The sequence below is a fragment of the Ursus maritimus genome, unplaced genomic scaffold (genome assembly GCF_017311325.1).
Source record: "Ursus maritimus isolate PB19 unplaced genomic scaffold, ASM1731132v1 scaffold_2, whole genome shotgun sequence".
NCBI lineage: Eukaryota > Metazoa > Chordata > Mammalia > Carnivora > Ursidae > Ursus > Ursus maritimus.
Window position 1 is genome coordinate 103,264,142 of NW_024424452.1, and position 20,286 is coordinate 103,284,427.

Consider the following 20,286-nt stretch of genomic DNA (forward strand, 5'->3'; position numbering starts at 1 on the left):
CCTGACCCCACGGTACCCCTCAGGGGCCCTGCCTGCCGGCCCCGGCACCATCCTCCATGTACCCTTCCTGGGCTTGATCCAGCTAGCTACCTCTGGGGGCCCGGCCACACTGGATCACCGTGACCTTGAAGGCCCCAGCTGCTGGGGCCGGCTCCGCTCCAACGGTTGCCATGGCATCCAGTGCTCTTGCCGGCAAAAGCCAAACAGCCAGAGTCTACCTGGCAGGCGGCCACTGCTCTCCCCGCTCTTCAGGGCACTGGGTACCTTCTGGGGGGGCCCTGGAGGTGGCACCGCCGTAGCAGCCCCAGCTGCCGAGAGGGGTGCCCCGGCTCTCCTTTGAGCTGGTCTCCCCTCCAATCTTCTGTGAAAGTAACAGATTCGTTCCAGAAGTCATCCTTGCCTGGTCTCCAGCAGAGCGGCACCCCTCCCCCTCAACGGCTAGGAGCCAAAAACCGGCCCAGGAAGAAGTCCTGAGTGCATCCTGGCAGGATCTCGCTGGTTTACCGCCTAGTGAGGCCACAGCCTAGCTCCCTTCCCCAGCAGCAGTGTCCTCCTGGGTTCCCCTTATTCTAGCAAGACGGTCAAAGGCAGGAGAGTGGTGAAAGCACTAGCCGGGCCCAGGCCTATCCCAAACCAGGAGCCCAGGCTTTGTGAGCCAGGTGCATGGAGGGCAGAGTAAGAAGGCCGCAGCCCCAGGGAACCCTGGAGAAGTGGGCTGTAGCACCCCCCCACACCCCACTGCGGGAGAACTAATCCATCATAACCTCTGTCAAAGTCAAATCCTCACCATAGGCAGACACAGAGTGGTCCAGAAATGGCCATTTTAATGCAGAAAACCATGGTAATTTACAAATGAATCACTTTTTAGGCCAGAGCCAAGAGGCTGTGAGGGCAGACAGGAGTTGGAGGCTGGTGAGAGTCCAGGGCCGTGAGCTCGGCACCTTCACGACCCATCCTACCCAGGCTCTTAGATGCCCGGTGAGCCCCGAAGTCCCTAGCCCAGGCCCCTTGACTCCCACTACTCATTTTCTAGTGGGAAGTCCTTGGGTCAACTTCAGGAAACTTCAGGACAGAAGGTGGAGGAGAGACAAATCCTTGGAAATGAGGGCCTGGAGGGCAGGGAAGGAACAAGGCAGGAAGCTGCTGGTTGCTGCCGGCCACCCCACTCTGGGCTATGTCCCCTCCGGCCAAGCAGGAAGCAGAGCTGGGCTCTGGAGGCCCAGGAGGGCACCACTCCCTTGCCTTCCCTCCCATCAGGTGGCAGAGGGACAGAACAGAGCACAGAGCAAAAAGAACATGGGAGGGGAGGGAGCGCAGGTCCTGGGGTGGAGGTTAGGGAAGGGGTGGTTTGCTTGGATCTGGCTTGGAGAAAGGGAGGGATCTCAGGTGAGGCGGCTTTGGGGGGGGGGGAGCCGTTAAGCCTAGTTCTAGACCATCCCCCCCCCCAAGATCTGTACATCCATCCGTCAGAGTTGGCATGATGCTGGTCTGGGTTCATCAGCACCTCCCACGTGCGGCATGCAGGGGGAGATGGCCGGAGGCTCAGGGCACTGGAGGTAGAAAGGAGCCCTCCCACCTCCCCCTTTCCCCAAGCCAGGAAGGTCAAAGACACATCTAAGGCAGCCCAGACCCAGCAGGGCCTGAGGCCAGGAATACTGGGCTTCCCAGGGGTGGCTGTGGTCCAGGCCCTGGCTGGCTACAGGCACTTCCCCAACCCCGCTCCCCCTGCCAAGTCTGGCAAGGTGAAGGGGACCCCCAGAGCTGGGTCCTATCAGCCCCTCCAAACAAAAGAATGTGGTCTCCAGCAGCATCCACTAGGGGCTGGTGGCAGGGGTGGAGCCTTCTCCCTGGACACCCACCTGTCCCCTCTCCCACCTTGTCCAAGGGTGTGGACCCCAGAGCAGAACCGAGCCCTGGAGAACAGGTCTGGCCAGGCAGACGGCTAAGGGAGAGATGGGGAAGCTGGTCACTTTGGCATCTCCAAGGCAGACACTTGAGGCTTCACCTTGAAGTACTGGCGGAATCGGATCACCGCGTACCTGCCGGAGGACAAGAACAGGAGCCCGGGCTGAGAAGGGAAGCCAGGTGGGCCCAACTGGGGGACTCCCACCGGGAGCAAGTCTCACCAGCTCAACCCCAGGGCAGGTGGATGTTTGTGTTTTTAACTTCAACTATTTTTTTTTCCTTAGATCGGACTGGTGCAGCCCTTCCCCAAATGCTGATTCCCACCCCCGCCCCCCAGTTCTGCAGTGTTAAGCACCTTTATATCATTATACAACAGCTAAGACTTTCTCAATTTGCAAAACTGAAACTCGGTACCCATTAAACAGCAACTTCCCGTATCTCCCTCCCCCCATGAATTGGCAAAACCCACTCTGTTTCTTTTTTAAAAAATTTCTTACGTAAACACCCCACATGTGGGGCTTAGTCATGACCCCGAGGTCAAGAGTCGCATGCTCTCCTGAGCCAGCCAGGTGCCCCCCTACTCTGTTTCTATGAACTTGACTAATTTAGTTATATAAGTGGAATCCTATGGTATTGGTCTTTTAGTGACTGGCTTCTTTCCCTTAGCCTGTCCGCAGAGTTCATAGGTTGTAGCATGGGACATGGTTTTCTCTCGCTAAAAGGCTGAGTAATATTTCATCATGGGTGTAGACATTTTGTTTACCCATTCAGCCATCCATGGATCTGGGCTTGCTTCCACCTCTTGGCTGTTGTGAATAATGCTATCCACATGGGTGTGCAAATCTCTCTCTGACCCCCTGCTTTCAACTCTGGCTACACACCCAGCGGTGAGAATGCTGGATGGCCCAGGAATTCTATTTTTAACTTTTTGAGGAAGCACAGTATTATTTTCCCCAGCAGCTAGGCGTCCAAGGGTTCTGGTTTTCTACATCCTCCCCAACACTTGTTTTCTGTTTATCTGATAATAGCCATCCTAGGTGTGAGGTGAGAGCTCACTGTGCCTTTCCAGTCGCTGTAACGCTGCGAAGTCAGGGTAGTGACTCCTTTCCAGCTGAGGGTGGGTGGGGAGGACAGGGCAAGAAGACTAGACCAGAATGGAGAAAGACTAGACAAAATGATGCCCAGTCCTTAAAGACAGGCATACTTGAAGGGATGGAACCCGGAGTCCATATTCAAGTGCGGTATAGGCCCTTGGACCTCGCTGCAGGAGGAGCTGGGCCCCATACCCCACATGGTAAGCGCTAAACCACCTGAGTGACCTCAGTGAGTTGCTTCCACTCTCTGGAAGAACTCTGTCCCCTCTGCTATAAAATGAACAGTCCCTTTCACCACCAGGCTCCGTGGCTAAGAGCAGTGGCCGCAGAGCAGGAGTAGTGGACTAGGTCATAAGAGGTAGGAGGGAAAGCGAATCTCCTACTAGGCACGAGGGGAGGGTTCGAGAACTTCTGACTACTTTCAGAGTGGTGCTCTGGGCTCACGCGTTTCCCTTAAGAGTGGTGACCCCACTGGATAGGGGGTGGCTGGAATAGGGACAAGTTAGGAGAGCAGAGGAAGGGACTTCGGATGTTCTCTCTGGGCTAGCCTTTGCCCCCACACCCTTGGCTCAAGCTCTTCCTTTCCTCCACTCCCCACCGCCCCAACTTGCCCCCTGCACTCACCTGAGGAAATCAAAGTCGATGGTGGAGAACTGGTTCTGGATGAGGGCCCAGAGTGCCCAGAAAAAGTGAGATGCCTGGAACGGGACCAAAGTGAGTCAGCAACGTAACCATTCATGCCTGTCATGAACCCCACGGAGCTAGAGGAAACGGTCACCCTAGAAGACAGAACTAGGACGCTGGCAGAGACACGATGGAGTCTCCCCAGCACAAGTCGGGGGAGGTCAAGTCACTGGACAGCATTTGGGGGCTTCACTCCCTTGAAAAAAAAGGCAGAGTTCTACCTGCCCCAGGTGGGGGTCAGCGGGATGGTGCTTCTAGAACTTTCAGCTTGTTCCCCAGCCTAGGCCTAGCTCCATCCCTAGCTTCTCCCCTGCCTAGGGGAGTGTCCTGGGGCCCGCAAGGCCAAGGTACCAGGCTGAGATGAACCCCTGCCCCAGAGCACAGGCCCAGTCCCACAGTCATCAAGATGGACCTCCTCCACCCCCTTTCCCTCTTCTGTGTGCGAAGGGAATGTAGATGTGAGAAGAGAAGCCCTGAGTCTGGGCGTTTACTAAGCCTTCAACTGCTCTCCCTGTGGCCACAGGCGCCCTGGGGGCCAGACCATCCCTAGCCTGCTCCTGAGCAAACCGGCAGGGACATCATGACTATCCCAGGCCAGAGCCCCCCACCCCATGTCCCGCTCGCCCTAGGGCTAGCTGCATAGTGCCTCCCCCCACTTTTAGGACTTCAAGAGGCCTAGGTCAATTAGCCAAGTGTCAATGATTACATGAAAACATTTAGCAAGAGGAAGGCGAATGGGGAACGGTTAAGAGGAAGAGCCTGATGGAGAATCAGTTTTGTGCCAATGGGGAAAACGGGAGAGGTAATCCAGAATGACAGCTAAGTAAAGATTCTACTTAAGCTCCATGATATATTGTGAAATTCAGGGCAGTGGACCTGTCTTCTTGCTTCTACACGGCTGACAATAAGACTAGTTAGCAATCCCCTGGGCACACACCAGAGGAGACTGGGCATGAACCAGGCACCCTGGATAAATGGCACTCAAAGTCAAGAACTGACAGCTCCGTGATTTGAGCAGGAAGAGCCTGATGGGGGAGGCTCCCATGGAGTTGAGTCAGTGCAGGTAGTTAACAAGGAGGATTAGAACTGATTCTTTATCTCCACCAAGGCTTAAAAAAAAAAAGATGCGCTTAACTGCAGCATGAAAGGCTCAAGTTAGACACTAGAGAGAACTACTTGTCCAAATGAGGAATGGCTAAAACAGGGCCCTTGGAAGTCTTTCCCCAGGAAGGAGGGAGAGACTGACGGGGTAGGGAAAAGCAGGGAACAGGGCATCTCAGTATTCTGGGGATGCCCAAGAGGGCTCTTCCCAGGCCTCACTTCTAGGGCGGGGTTCGGGAGCATGGGCTGGGGTCCCAGGCCCTCACACCTCCCCCTGGCCTCCACTTCCTCCACCCTGGGCTGTGAGAGCAGAGCAGTTGGGAGTGGGTCCCTCCTCCGCCGCCCCCCCCAGCAGGCACTCACCAGGGCAAACTTGTTGACTTGCACGTAGAGCCTCTCCACCTCCCTGGGGGTCACAGCCATGCCCTTCTGAGCCTGCAGGTAGTAGCGCAGCCACTGCAGCTGGCTCTCCCGGCCGGGGTACCGGCCGTAATCCACCTCGTTCACACCTGATGGGGAAGCGGCCCACGCCGCAGTGCTGGGAGAGGGTCCACCTGGGAGGGGGGCTCCTCCAGCCCAGTGGGTGTTCCCTGCTCCCCTCAAAACCTCCACGTACGTCCTGCGGGGCTGTGCCGAGGAATACAGCCTCCCGACCACCAAACTTAGCCGGTGTGTGGAGCTGGGGGGCTGCTTTCCGTGGGCTGGAGGAAGGCATGCAGGCAGACTGCTTGCAGGGTGAGGAACTGTCTTGGGTGCGACAGGGACCCCCAAGACAGCATCCCTGTTCCCCCGTGCCCTTCGTAGGAACTAGGGCCCCCAGGAGGTGCTCGGTCGCACCGCGTCAGGGGTCTCATCTTTGGTGGGATGCTGACCAGTGAACCCTGCACAATGCCTTTCCTCCCACTGGCCGGGGCCTCTCATTCAGAAGCGTGGGGCCTCTGACTTGGCCTCCTGGACCAGTGTGGAGCAGGCTACTCCAAAACACTGCCTGGCGACCTTGGTAAAAACACGGGTTCCCAGGCACCTCTAGCCCCCTGTCCAGTTCTCCAGATGACTCAGAAATGCAGCCAGGCTTGGGAACCCTGGACAGGGTGGCTTCGATTCCTTCTGGTCCTGCTCTTCCTTGAGTCCTCGAAGTCCCAGCCAAACACCCACCAGCCACACCCTGGGCCGGTGGCAGAGGCCTGCCTTCGAGCTGGGACAGAGAGCCCCAGTGCATTTAAGAGAGGACCAGGACCAGGCCACCTTGCCCATGGTCTCTTCCTCCCTGTCCTTCTCAAGCTTCCCTCATACTCCTGGAGAAACACACTTAGTCTCCTGGGGCCCCAAGAGGATGGCTGGGAAAGAATCCCCTGGTGTTGGTGTAGAAACTCAGGCCCAGAGAGCAGAAGCTGGCTCCCGGTCAGCCAGGTAGAGGTGAGTGCACAGTTGACTCTTAACTCCTGCCTCCCAGGACTGGGTCTCCCTGCTCCCGAGAACCCAGGCATTCTCCCTCCCCAGCTCCCAGTCTCCTTCCCTGCCTTCCTCCTCCATTCTCCAGCTGGGAGCAGGATACAGTCCACCCCTTTGGAAAAATTCCAGCCGGACCTTGCTCTGTGTGGTGGTGAGGAGGGCTTAACACGCTGAAGAACGATCCCCTCCGGAAAGGCCAGCGGGTCTGGCAGCTGCGCGCTCACAGGCCCAGGGCCCCACCGGTGGCAGCCTCCGCTCGGTGCCGCACCCCACAGCATAGTGGCTCCGCCCAGCTGAGGCCCCGCCGTCCCTTGGGTTCCTAGATGCAGCTGGTGGCCAGCTGGGGAAGTCATACCCTCAGGTACAATGAGTGCCTGACAAACCCTGTCACCTGGGGTTCTCGAAGGGACACAGTTGGCCAGGCGTGGGCCGGGGAGTGGCCGAGGCTGGGCCAGGTGGCGGTTTTACAGCTGGCCTGGGTGTGCCTCCCCTGTCCTGCACCCCAGGGCCCGGCTCCGTCACGCTGAGCACCCCCCACTGCCAGCCTGATGATGTCCCTCCAGCCCCAGTGTCCAGCTCCATCCACGAGTTGCCTCTCCAGCCCCATCAAACCGTTTAACAATGAAGCCCTCCAGCTGGAAAAACCTGCCCCGCTTCTTTCACACAAATGATTCTATTGTACCTATGGTGCCTTTACTGAGCAACTGGCTAGCGCAACAAAACACCCCTCCTCCAACCTCATCCATCCCCGCGCCGGTCTCCCTTGCCGGTCTCCCTTAGCTACCGGAAGGCTTCGCTTCCCTGCCCGGTGTCAGCAAACACCAGCATGACGCTTGGGATGTGCCGTACTCATGTGTCTCTCACACTGACACGACGAAGTAGGTTAGTATCTCCACTTTGCAGAGGCCCAGAGAAGGTAAGTAAGCAGCCCAAGGGTCACACAGCTAGTAAGCCACAACGCCAGGATTTGAACTGGGACAGTCAAGTTGCAGAGTATACGCTTTCCACTAGTGCCACCTAGATGATTCTCACCAGGCCACCAGCTCACTGTGCTCCTCTGCATGCAGGACCCCTGCGATCGTGCAGGTGATGCTGGGCAAAGGGACAGGTACAGGCTGTGTCTGGCCGGAGCTGGCCCGTCTGCCAGGGGCTGTGTCTGGCCAGAGGAAGGGGGCTTTTTCTTTTGTTAAGTTTTTAAAATTTTCTAAAGTAATCTCCACCCAAGGTGGGGCTTGAACTCCCAACCCCAAGGTCAAGAGCCACATGCGCCACTGACTGAGCCAGCCCCGGGGTCTGTTTCTAAGTCACACGCCAAGCCACTATCCTTCGGGACCCTACGGAGGGCACATTCTGATCAGTAGCAAAGTGCCAGATGGGCTCGCAGGGGTCTGCTCTGCGTGTGGCTCCGGCCTCCTCCCCCGGACTTGGAGCTCCCTCAGGGCGGGCTGTGCCTCCCCTCCCCGAGTTGTGAGATTCTGGAGGACAGAACTGCTCTCATCCTCACCCGGACGCGGCCAGCCACCATGAGGAAAGTATCTTGGGCAAGGACGAAACGGCAACGCCCTCTCACCTGCAAACTCATTGAAATGGTTGCCAATGTCAAAGGCTTGGTAGTTGTAGCCGGCGTACTCGTAGTCAATGAACCGTACGTGGCCTGTGAGGTGGGAGAGAGGCGATGAGGGTCGGTCCCGGGGCACAGGGAAACGGGGGCCTGGTCAAGTTCCCACAGACCTCTGGGATGCACCCACGGACTCTGGCTGGCCTCTGGGGGCAACTCAGCCCAACCCACCCTCCTCTGTGACTGTCTGCGAAGCTGTTCGTTTGTCCGGCCGTCCCTCTCACAGAGGTGGGTCCTCGAGCTCTGCTCATTTAAAGACACCTGTCCTCAGCATGGCCGAGGGCCAGAAATAAAGGTCAGGGCTCCCTGGGGGTGGAGCTCTCATTAGGCACAGAAAGGTTCTGTCTCCAGGAGGGCCTGGGCCTCCCCAGATGTCCTCAGAAGCCCGAAGTGTCGGGGGGAATGGCTCAGGCGGCCTCACGTCAAGGACCTCCGCCAATCAGTTTCCAGTTCCTTCTGGGCATTGATTTTTCTAAGTGGAAATTTATTTCCTTTTCCCTTTCTCTCCTAAATTAACTTGAGATCTAAACCGGAGGGTCACCTTCTGCTTGTCCAAGGGCCGGTCTGAGGAGCGGCACCCCGAAGGCAGCCCACCCCTCGGGCCCGGCCCGGCCAGAGCCAGGGAGGACGTACCTTTGGTGCTGTCGTAGATAATGTTCTTACAGAGCAGGTCATTGTGACAGAACACCACCGGGGAGTCCAGCTGGGACAGGTGCTCCTTCAGCCAGGCCAGCTCCCGCTCCAACACCTCCACTGTGGGGACATCTGCGGAAAGGCTGGGCCGCGGCAAGAAAGGAGGCTGGTGAGGGGAGGGCCGACAGGAGACAGGCGGACGCTGGGTCTCTGGAGCCCCGAGCTCTGGCCCTGTCACTACCCGTTCCTGCAGAGGAGCCCTGGACGGATGGCCCGCCCTTCAGACCCTCACTTCTGTCATCTGGCACTAAGGCGTCCTGATTTCCTGACTTCCTGCAGTTACTCTAAGCAGCTTATTCAAACACGGGCGGGCGTAAAAGCAGTTTGCAAAGTGCGTCCCTGATCCGACCGGCATCCCTGCTACTTCGTGAAAGGGGGTGGGACGTAAGGAAGGAGGCACAGAGCGAGGACAGGAGGGGACAATGCGTACCCACACTCAGTGACTCCAGATGAAGAGAACAAGGGCAGAGGGGAGAGTTGCGAACAGACCCTCTTTCAGGGCGCTGGGAAAGATGCCTGGGGGGAGGTTTGCTCTCAAAAGAAGACTGTGTGGGGAGGCATCACAGTGCCCTGCGGAAGGACTGGAGCACGGACACTCCTGGTCGGCCCCCTCCCCCTCAGCGGCTGGTGTCACAGGTGGAAAGGACCAGAGAGCTCATAAAGCCTAACTTCTCATCTCACAGACAGACCACTCCGGCCCACTTAAGAAAGCAAACAAACTGCTTCCTGGGCTCACTCCTACAATCGAACACTTGCTCCGTAGCTCCCAGGGACTTGTCCCCTGCACCCTGAAGTAGGAGTGTGTGTGTGTCTGTCCTCGTCCAGACCACACGTGCGTGGGCAGCAACAGATGACAGAGGCCACCCCTCTTCCTGCCCTACCCCACCCCGCAGCACCCAAGGCCTTGCTGCTGCAAGAAGCCCACGCTGAGGAATGAACAACCGGGTCAGTCGGACCCGCAGCAGAGGCCCCGTGCAAGTTGGCGAGGGCACACTGTGCTGGGACGCCCTGAACTTTGGTCCCAGGAAGCACACGGCCCTGTGTACACTGAAAAGCCAAATAGTCAGCACAGCCCTTAAAACCCCAGAACCACCAATGGGTGGAGGGGAGGAGGCGGGGGTTTGACCTCTTCTGTCGCCATGTAGCTCCTGTTTGCTTTCTTATCCGGGGCAGCCAGAGTCTGCGCAGGAGGAGGAGCACGAGGTCCTCCTCCCGATCCTCCCAAAGGGTGCCCCGTCACCCCGTCACGCGGCCCAGAGGCCAAAACATGGCAAAGAGCATTCAGCGACTAAGGCGTCCCCCTGTCCCCCTGGGAAAGGATGAGAGGCAGGCTCCCTCCCAGACTTTGAGAAGGTCAAGGCTAGCGAGGATCTTCGGCCTCTGGTCCGACTCTTTGGGGAAATGGAGGCTCAAGGAAGGGCAGAGGCCTCCCAGCTTCCAGATGTTTCTTGTACAGTTGGACCCTCTTCCCCCTCACCCAAGGGAAGCAGTCCTCAGCCTGTCCACAGATGCAAAATCAAGCTGAACCTCTGAGCTGCGAGGGCCCCGGTGCCCCTCAGAGGCTCTGCACAGGCCACTCTGAGCTGGGGAGAGTCTAGGAGGGGGGTGATCTGGGGGAGGCCTGCCTTTACCCTCACTGGAGTTTATCTGTGTTGACCAGTCTGCATAAACGCATTTCAGTCTTGGCTCTCCTTAAGAAGATACCTTTCAAGATCCCCCCCTTTTTTTTTCTTTCCCTTGGCCTAAAACCATCTAAAGATAAGAATTAGGAGGACCCTTTGATTTTCCCGGGTCTCAGCCTGAAAAACATGTCTTTGACATCTAAGCTACCTGCTGCCCAGGCCCTGACCTCTGCCTGACCCCCACCTTACCCACGCCAAGGCCACGCAGCTGGTTACTGTGGGAGCGATCTATCTCCCTGGGCGGCCTCCCTCGGCTGCCCCGCTGCCCTCCCCTGAGCACTTGAAACACCGCCAGCTTTGCTGCCTTCAGCCCCGACACTACGGGACGCTCTCCAGGCTGTGGGGTTGGCAGAACAACAGCCGCCAGCGCATCACAGAAACTGTCGCTCCCCAGGCAGCCCGCTCCTCCCGCTCCTCTGTCCCTTAGAGGCAGCAGGAGGGGGATGCAGGAGCTGGGGCCCCCCTCCCGGGGAAGGCTGGGGGTTCCTCCTGATGAAAACACTGCCGCCGGTTTGCCAAATATCCACTCAGCTCTCCGGATCCGGGTGGAGGGAGTACCTTCTCCCACCGCCGACTAAGTGCTGGAGCTTCTGGCTCAGCACCTTGGTTCTTCTACCACTCGACCCGGCCGCATCTCCTCCTGATGCCCCCGAAGCAGCCATCGCCCCCACCTCTATGCCCAACCAAACACCGAGGCCGCCAAATCTATTTCCACAGGGTCCCTGACGCATCCCCCACCCTCCATCCCCCCACTCCACCACCACGAAGCTGCCCAGGGATCTTGCCCATCCGGTTCTAACACTCCCTGAGCTGGTCGCCCTACCGCCAATCCCTACCTCACTTCCCCAAATCCCACCGGCTTCTGTCCTTTACAAGGCCAGACAGCTTTCTTCCTAAACCACACTCGTGCTCCCTGGCTCAGAGGCCTCCACAATGACTTCCCACCATCTGCTAAATGAAATGCTGGCTCCTTAACCTGGATTGGAAGGGTCCTCCCCATCTAGCTCCAAGCCACCTCTGCACCCCACCTCCCATAGCCCTCCCCGATCCCCCCTGCAGGCCTGCGCCAGCCACCCTCATCCACTCGCCACCCACAAGCCCAGTGTGTTCGCACCCTCTCTGCCAGCCCGAGCGGCCTCCCTTCCCAGCTCTGCCCCGCTGCCCCTGCCAGGAAGACTGGCCCTGGTTCTCCCACCCCCACATGCATTATACACCCTGCCTTCTTTTGTCACTATGCACGGGCGTGTCCTATTCACCCGGATGGTTCCTAAGCTCCTTGAGGGCAGGGCCAATGTCACGTCTGTGTTTTTCATTGTTTTAAATCCCAGTTGATGTTTGTGAAATGCAGGACTGACCACATCAGGGTTATTAGACTGTGACTACAGCTCCAGTTTCATCTCATCCAGGTGACTGTCATCACTGCCCCACTTGGGGCAGGTTACGCACTTTAAGGCAGGCACCGTCCCCTAAAGGGGCTCCAAGAAGTTAAACAGCTCCATTTGCCAAGGTCAAAGGTATGACAAGAGCAAAGGTAGTCGGTTGGTCAGCTCTTCTCCAGGGACCACACTGCTCCCAACAAGGTCACCCCTGAAGGTTACACAGTGACAGTACAAAGGAAGCTAAAATGACCAGGGTCGTGCCTGAGCAGCAGGTCCGGACTCCAGCCCTTGAGCTGCCACTGACCTTGGGCAAGTCCCACCCCCTCTCCAGGCATCAGCTTTTCCATGTGCCAAACGAAAGTGGCGGGCTGCACGGTCAGAGGGTCCCGTGGCTTCAGACACCCCAGGATCCTGCTCTCCACGTGCTGTTTTAGCCCTAAGCGGGTAGGCAGTCCTTGTCCCAGATAACATGTGGCATCGAAGGTCTGCATGTGGGCCATCCTGGACAAACAGTCCTAAAGCTTGACAATCATTAGGTGGGAGGATCTAGATAAAGTCACGGCAGTCGTGTGTGTGTGTGTGTGTGTGTGTGTGTGTGTGTGTGTGTGAGCACGCGCGTGTGTGTGTGTGTGAGAGAGACAGAGACACATGACGAGGATAGAGTTAATTATTGTCTTGTCTTAGAGAAGGGAAGGAGATACCCTACTCCCATGAACCTTTGGAACAAGGGAGACGTTCAACCCAGCAGGGAACACAGAGGGATCAGAGACTCACTACTGCGTTTTCCTGGGGGGGACAAGGGTGGACACTCTTCTTTCCAACTCCCCATGCCTCCTTGAGCACCCAACAGTATGCTGGGGAGCCAGGCAGCTGAAGGCTAGAAGCGCTCTCAGGGGGCCGGCCAGAGAACCTAGCTGCCGGGGGCCCGTCTTCCCTGGGGAAGGGCACTGTCAGGATGCGTGGAGTAAGGGCGGCAAGGAAACGGTAAGCTGTCAGCGCGAACAAGGTGAGGAGCAGGGACCCCAGGGGCATGTGGGGACGAGAGGCGTCTGGGCAAGTAGCAGGAGTCTTGATGTCCCACGGGCTTGTCAACTGACGAGCTGAGCTCTGACTGTGAACTCGGCCTCACCCCATTCTCAGAGGCCAGGCTCTCCCTTCTGGTTGCTCAGAAAGCAGCCTAGGTGGGAAGGGCCCTGGGCTAGGAAACAGAACCCTGGCTCCTGACACTCCGAGCCCCTGACACTGGGTCAAGTTTAGTCTCTGCACCTCAGTCTCCTTTAAGTCAAAGGGGAGACGCCGTCTCCAACCCTCGTCTGGACCACGACCGGAAGACTCAGAGACAACTGAGCACACAGGCCTGAAGCTGGGGATCTAAGTTCCTGAGACTCAGTTGATCGGCCCAACTCCGCTTGGGGACAGAGACGCAGCAGTCCGGACTGAAGCCCCTCCAGCTCAGGGTTGGGGGGACGGAGCCAAAAGAACGGAGGCGGGATCACACGAAGGCGGCACAGACAACGGCGCCTTGAACCCTCCCCGATCTCGTACCTGGGGCTGATCTCATTCTTCACAAGGGTGAAATAATTATGCATCTTGTGCCAGAGGGTGGGCCTGGGCAGGCTGCCATTGGCGTGGATGGCGTGAATCTTCGCCATCTCTAAGGCGATTAGCCTATGCAGAAAACAGGAAGGGCAGAGTATCAGTGTGGGGCAGGCCCATCCCCACTCAGCCCCTCCTGACCAGAAAGGGGTCCTACAGGGTGAGGACTGGGGGCCAGCCACAGGGCTGAGTGCGGGGACAGCTCTTTTAGGGCCTCTTGCTGCTGCAGGAGGAAGGTCTTAGCAGAAGGCATGAAAATGACTCAAGGCCTTTAGCCCAGCACCGACCTTTCCAGAACCAGAGCTGGGGCTGCTTCAGGGAGCAGGAAGGCAAAGCAGCGGGCCCCTGGCCACAGGTCAGTGACCCTGCCCCACCCCAAGGTCATGTACCCACAGCAACCCCTGAGGACAGAGGGCTCACCTGGGGATGGGGGCAGTGGCCCTCCTCCCTCCTTGGACTCTGATCCATGCCCTCGGGGGGAGGTGAATGCTGGGCACCGAGGGATCAGGGGGGTGGGGATGCCAGGCTGGGAAGAAATGCCCGCCTCTTATCAGCCTGGCCAAGGTGGGGAGGGAAGCAGGCCGGCCCAGGGCAGCCCCTTCCTCTGCGGCAGGGAGTTGATGCTGGCGGCCGGGTGCCAAGGACGCAAAACAAACCAGCGTTCTATTTTCAAGTTCTCCTGTGGACATTATCCAAGGTCCCGGGAGAGAAGGAGGGGGCGGTGGGGAAGGGGGCTGGGAGAGGGCGGGGGCGGATGGGGGACTGACCGGTCAGAGAGGGAGGGCCTTGATAAGGACCCCAGCGTCTGAGGCCCTGCGTCCTAGCTGGGCTCCCCCAGCCCTCTGCCAGCTCTCCCTGCTGGAGCCCCACCCCCAACCCTGCTGCCAAGCCTCCAACATTCAAGCTTCCTTCGCCTCTGCCTGTTGCTCGAATAATAATCACTGGGAAAGACAACAAAGGCATTGGCTGTTTGAAACCTTGTTACTGAGCTGTTCCAGGGACACCCCTCCCCTTGCCAGGTCCTGGGAAGGGGCAGGCCGTCACCCAACAGGATAACAGGGCAGTCTAGGGTCTCCTCCGGAAGCCCCCAAGGCTCCCACCTCCTGAAGGGTGGAGGGGGCAGGGGGCGTGGCAGCCACCGAGAGGGTGAGCCATGAAGGCCGCGCTTTCAGAGGCTAGAGGCCCCGGGGCAGGAGGGAGCCCGCCAGGGTTTTAGGCGAGGCAGGGAAATAGACCTGAGACCCAGGCCTTCCCTTCCCGAAGGAAGATTCCGACTAGAGCACGAACAGAGCGTTTCCTTGAATATCAATAGGGCTGTTGTCTGGAAAAGCAATACAAGTAACCTCAACACTCAGCATTTTTACTCTGCAAAGTCTCAGCAGGAGAGGTTGGGAGGTGGGCTTCAGGGGCACGAGGACATGCCTCCCCAAGGCCGCCTCCTCGCCTTTCCCGCAGAGATTCACCTTCACCCGAGAAAGATAACGGTCTATCCTTGGAAAATCATCAGGGAAGAGCCTACCTCCTACACCTATCCCAGTTTCTGGCTCTCCCCCAAAGGTAAAGTTGTTATCGAACCTACATCCATCTTCCATCTTCCTGACAGTGGTAATTGTTTCCACAAGAGAATGAGGAACAGCACCGCGTTCACAGAGGCGGCCCGGGACTGGAAGTGACCTGGTGAGGACCTGCCGATATTTGAGCTTTATTTACACAAGACTGAAGGAGAGCCAGGAGCACCGCGTGGGAGAAGCCAGGCCAGGGTTCCCCGGGCCCCCGCCCTGCTCTGACCTCCTATCTCCAGGCTGGGCACATTTGCAAGAGCCTGAGAAGACCATTGAACAGGTTTGTATGTCCCCCTAACTCCACACACACACACACACACACACACACACACACACCCATACATCTCAACATAAATATTCCAGGGCCTGAGCAGCCCCAGAGGCAGCGCTCTGGAGCACTAGAGGGAAAGGCATCTCAGAGTCCCTTCTAAGTCCCCGGAGGGCCTGCGAGGGGCTCTCTGTAAATAGGCCAGGTGCACTTACTTGGGGTTAACTGGGTAACAGGTGAGGAAGCAAAGAAACTTCTTGGTCTACTCCCTAGATGGGCTTTTATTGTTTCTCCTCGGTATTTGGAAAGCTCCTTCTCCTTGGGTGGGATGGGACTGATCCCAAGGATTCCAGGCCCAGCCCTGCACTGCTGTCCAGGATGGAGAGTCAACCTCAGCCTGCCTGGGACCTCGCTGTAGTCTGAGGGCTCCGCACGCAGGTGTGGTGCAGGACGGAGAAGGTGGGTACTGCCTGACATCCCTGCCCAGAACAGTTAGAGGAGAGAAAAGGCTCTATGGGCACCTCTTTACTTCTGCCCCTCCCAGACCCCACAGAGGCATCCACGATGCTTGAAGGTTAAGTATACTTCCTGGGTCCTGCACATCCAGGCATTTAATGGGAGGGGCTCCTAGGGGGTTAGGGGATCTTGCGAGCCTCTGGAAGGAAGCCTTGGCAGCTTCCCCACTTTGTCGGGGAACCTGGAAGGAGCTCAGACTGGGGGAGGGCTGGTGTCTCTCTGGGCTGCTAAACCCAGGCTCACCCTGGAGAGGGCCCATTCTCCTAGCATGCCTGAGTTCCTGGCAGGAGGGGAGGGGCAGGAAATCCTGGGTGCTCTGGGGATTTGGCTCAGATTTCACTTCCAAGGCTCCAAGATGTTTCCAGGTCAGACGAGGGGTGGGCAAAGGGCTGAGGCATGAGGCCAGGAAGCAGAGCGCTGCTGCATTTAGGGAACTGGGTCCTTTAGTCCCAGGTTCACCAAATTCTCACTTGCCTCCCTAAGAGGCAGGGCCCCCTTCTAGCAGATGCCACTGAAAATCCATACAAAGCGATGGCCCCTCTCTGCAGAGCAATGCACACACACACATAAGCACACACACGCACATTTTTCATGCAATTTCAGGAAGTTCACAGACCTTATGACTCATTCATGGACTCTACTTTATGCCAAGGAAGTTGGCCAAGGCTTGAGGAATCACAGAAATGAATGGTCCACCCCAGGGCCACCTTCTCACCTGAAGAGCCGGGGCTCCCGGATGTGCTCAGGTCCCAGAGCCATGCCCCTCATGTACTCGTAGCACAGCCCGTTCTGGAAGGTACAGTAGAGTTTGGGGGCGCAGCCATGTGCTCGCAGCAGCTGGAAGTTCCTGACCTCATTCTCCCGGTCCACCAGCAGCTCAGTGCGCTCCCCATATACCCGGACCAGCACACAGTCCCGCATGTCCTCCTCCACGTAGCAGGCCACCAGCTTGTTGGTGATGCCATCAGTGAAACGCTGGCATGGGCAGAGGGCAGCACAAGAGTGTGTGGGGCAGGGTCTCTGCTCTTGCCCCATGGCTCCCCAGCCCCAGCATGGGGTGCTCATTTGCACGCCCCGCACAACCACACAGAAACACCCCCCACCCATCCTTTGTCCTCTAACTTAAGCAGGAGCTCAGCACTGTTCCTAATGTTTTACCCTTCTCAGTGCTTGGGATAGCCTAAGAGTTCGAGAAGAAAACCTCAGCCCAGGCACCCTCCCCTCTCCTGGGCCTGCCGCTGGCAGATAGGATTTGGCAGTGGAGGAATTTCCACACTCCTTGGTGGGAGAACCCCCCCCCCCTTCTTACTCCTCCATCCCTGAAAGAAACCTCCATGGACCAGAATGTGGCCAGGGAGGGCTGGGAGTTGCCCGGGACAAGCACATCCTGAGCCAGCAGCCTCTCATCATCTGCGCAGCGAGGATTCTTTGAGGCCCCTCATGCCCCAACCAGCCCAGGAGGTGCGGGAGGTACGGAGGCTGGCACCCAGCCGAGGGCTTTGGTGGTCAGAGCTAGTTAGGGCCTCTGAGTTCCAAACCAGAAGTGACAGTAGGCCATGGGCTGGGGAGAACAGACCCTCTGGGTACCGTGACAAGGAGGAATGAACCATGGGATTTATGGGGCCCGGTGTGACAGAGCTGGTAGGGGCTTCAGAGGACATCTGAACCAGTTCTAGGTGGGGAAACTGAGGCCCAGAGAGGTGAGGGACTGGCAGGTAGCATGTTCAATCAGGGCTGGAATTAACCTCAGACCTGCTTGATGCCTTGTGGTTTTACAACCAAAGTGGGTCTTTTATTTTGAAAATGCTACCCACCCCTCCTTCCCCCAAGAGGTGTCTGTCAACCTCTGCACTTGGTCGGGGAACCTGGCCTTTCCCCACCCAGAAGGCGCCGCAGCATGGAGCGCCTGCCACTCCACACTAGCTGCAGGTGCGGGGCGCAGGACTCCTTCCTCCACAGGCAGCTCTCCGGGGGGCTGGGCGGGGGAGGGGGAGCAGGTGAAGACTCTTCAGAGGACGCGGCTCAGCTGGGGAGTCTGCCTGAGGCTCCTCAGTGGGAGGCTCTGCCCACATCTGTGTCCCCGAGAATGTGCCCAGCTGGGGGTGGGGAGGCCCCCGGTGTGGGGGTGCTGAGCCGGAGCCTGCGGCGATGGGGAGGGTTTCCACCCAGCGCGGGGGCTCTGGGCTAACCGGAATTCCACCCGGTGGCTCCTGGGACCGGCAGGAACCGCTCAGAGCCTGGAGACTTTGCTCCCACCACCGGGGGGAGAAGGGGCAGGGATGTGTGTGTGTGTGGAGGTGGGGGGTTCCCTTAAAAGTTCCTGCCTCCTCAGGTTTCAGCGCCCGCCGCGCGCGCTCCTCGGGGCGGCGAGGGGCACCGGCGCGCGGCGACAGGGGGTGGGGCCCGAGCGCGCAGCATGCTGACGGTGGGCAGGTGGACCTCTGGCGGCCCGGGAGGAGGGGGGGTGTGGGGCCCGAGGCGGGGGGTGTTGGGGCCGAGGGAGGTGGGAGCCTGGCTGGGCTTCGGGACCAGCACAGATGGAGCAAAACACACACCCAAACCACCATTGCAACCCTGCCCTGCGCAGCAGCCGCGCACCCCTGGGACGGCCACCCGGAAGGATGCACGGACAGACGTACACGCATCCCCGCTCCAGCCCCGCCAGGGCCCCAGCCCGGCCCCGCGCCCGCTCGGCTACCTTGGTCCGAACTTGCTCGGGCTTCCAATGCGGCCGCAGCTCCTGGATGAGGCGCAGGGCGCCCGGGAGGATGTCGTCCTGGTCCACGGATATGCCGAAGCAGGGGACGGCGGCGGCCCTCGGGGCGCCTGGCGGCTCCCGGCAGCCCGCGCTGGCCGCCGCCTTCTCCTCCATGCCCCATGAGCACTGCGGGCACGGCGCCTGCCGCCGCAGGTAAAAGGGCGAGCACGGCAGAGGAGCCGAAGGGGGCACAGCCATTCCCAGCAGCCCCACCCCCTCGGAGCCGCCGCGCGAGCGCTAGCCCCTGCGGGGGGGCCCGGCGCGGCGGTGGGAGTGGTAGAGGAGGGGCCAGGGGAAGTCCATGACTCAGGAGCCCGCTGCCCGCTCGGATCGGCGCCCGAAGCCGACCCGGGAACGCCGGAGCCCGCCGCGATTGTGACATCATCACGGGCGGCGGGCCGCGGGGCGGGGGCCCGGGAACGCCCCCGCCCCGCCCCCGCCCCGGCCCGCGGGCCGCCGCGGCCTCGGCGGCAGCCGCTACCTGGAGCGCGGGGCGGGGGTGACGCCCTCGGGGAGGCCGTGACGCAGGGGGCGGGGCCTGGGCTCGCCCCGCCCCTCCCTCCCGCCCCCGCCCGGGTCCCAGGTCCAGTGGCGCGGGGCTCGCTCCCCAGCCTCTGAGCTGGCGAGGTGGCCGGCCTCCTTCCTCTGGCCTCGGCGGGGGCCGCTTTCCCTGGGCAGCCTGGGGCAGGGCCGGGGAAGGCCTCTTCCTGCGCCCCTGCTCCAGCCTGGTGGATGGAGATCTGGCTGCCTCCAAGAGGTCGGCTTCGACTCGCCCACCTGTGCCCCAGGTCCCTCTTGGAAAAGAAGTCCCCCGCTGCATCTCAAAGGCCCTTTCCTGCAGGGAGCTCCCCAGGCAAATCCTGCCCCCCCCCCCATACACTAGGTGGAGAGGTGACATTGGGTGATACATGTGGAGGGTGGGTGTGCCAGTGGGAACCGAGCTCGCTAGTCTCAGCCTGGGGAGCGCTCTCGAGGCCCCATCCAGAAAAGTGCCTACAGAGAAGGGGCGTTTTTCTGTTTCTCCAAGTTGTCCCTTTGGCCTCTTCAGGAACCTCTCAACCACAAGGCTCCTATCATTACTGCTGTCCAGAATCCAGCCCTGCCCAGCGGAACTTCTGCGATAGTGGAAACGTTCTATATCCGTGCTGTCCAGCATAGTGGCCGCTAGCTACATGTGACTGCCCAGTACTTGAAATATGGCTAGTGTGACATTCGACTTAATTTTCATGTTAATGTAAATAGCTCTATGTGGCTATCATGCTGGCCGGCTCAGGAGATGACGGGGAAGCCTGCCTGTCGTGGAGCCCCAGGATACAGAGCTGGAGAGGACACGGACTCCAGCTCCGCCTCTTTGCAGTGAGGAAATCAAGCCAGGCTGGCAAGAGACCTGAGAAAATGGGGCAGGGGGTCCGAGGCTGGGATCCAGGGCCCTGAACCCAGGCTCGTGCTCTTGGCCCTGCGCTGTACCCTGCAGACAGCTCCTGCCTTCGGAAATCTGCCCTAGAGGAGCCCCCGGGTCCCACTCCACTCCAAGGAGTTGTAATTCTAGAGGTATGAGGTTTGCCGGAGGCCGGGTTGGGCCACTCTGTGCTCCCCCCTCTTTGGTCAAAAGAGGGGTGAACAGCTACCACGAAGGGGAACAGCGCCCATGGCTTCAGCTCGGTGCTGCCTCTCATTCCCCAACATACACCCCCATACCGATAGCCCGAGTAAGAGTGGGAGAAGACTTCAGCCTGTCGAGCCCCATGTCTGGGGGTGCGGGCAGCAGTGTGTGTGGCTGTGTGCTTGTGCCCGTGGGCCCCTTGCCAGGGTGTGTGCAGCTCTGTACTTGTGAAAGCACCCCTGCACGGGATGAGGTGCCCCCAGCACCTGAGTCACATGGGCTGGCTTCTAATCTTGACTTTATGCATTTCGACGAGCCGTCTTGGTCAAATGCCTTCCACTCTCTGAGTCTGTTCCCCCCCCCTCCCGTGTACAA

At 59.2% G+C, this 20,286-nt stretch overlaps 1 protein-coding gene across 4 annotated transcripts; it reads right to left on the minus strand.

Annotated features, from left to right (window-relative positions):
• Nucleotides 1-809: 809 nt before the first annotated feature.
• On the minus strand, nucleotides 810-18,667 carry ETNK2 (ethanolamine kinase 2). Of its 4 annotated transcripts, none has more exons than XM_040636494.1 (8): nucleotides 18,249-18,667; nucleotides 16,266-16,525; nucleotides 13,154-13,276; nucleotides 8,488-8,630; nucleotides 7,807-7,890; nucleotides 5,148-5,219; nucleotides 3,624-3,697; nucleotides 810-2,039 (listed from the first exon to the last, which is right to left on the minus strand). In XM_040636494.1, exons 1-7 carry the CDS (start codon nucleotides 18,504-18,506, stop codon nucleotides 3,633-3,635), a joined length of 1,005 nt encoding a protein of 334 aa, XP_040492428.1. In that variant the 5' UTR covers nucleotides 18,507-18,667; the 3' UTR covers nucleotides 810-2,039; nucleotides 3,624-3,632. The 4 variants fall into 4 exon arrangements, with proteins under 4 accessions (XP_040492428.1, XP_040492427.1, XP_008683380.1 ...); XM_040636493.1 differs by having other exon boundaries at nucleotides 5,148-5,293; nucleotides 18,249-18,661; XM_008685158.2 differs by lacking the exon at nucleotides 18,249-18,667 and adding an exon at nucleotides 14,780-14,889 and having other exon boundaries at nucleotides 5,148-5,293; nucleotides 16,266-16,306.
• Between the last annotated feature and the right edge of the window lie 1,619 nt (nucleotides 18,668-20,286).

Excerpts from the sequence above, each read along its gene's own strand:
- ETNK2 (XM_040636493.1), bottom strand. The coding sequence starts at position 18,506 with ATGGCTGTGCCCCCTTCGGCTCCTCTGCCGTGCTCGCCCTTTTACCTG. Across the intron at positions 7,891-8,487 it reads TATCTACGACAGCACCAAAG|GCCACGTACGGTTCATTGAC; the intron begins GTACGTCCTCCC and ends CCCACCTCACAG. Across the intron at positions 3,698-5,147 it reads AAGTCAACAAGTTTGCCCTG|GCATCTCACTTTTTCTGGGC; the intron begins GTGAGTGCCTGC and ends GTCCCGTTCCAG.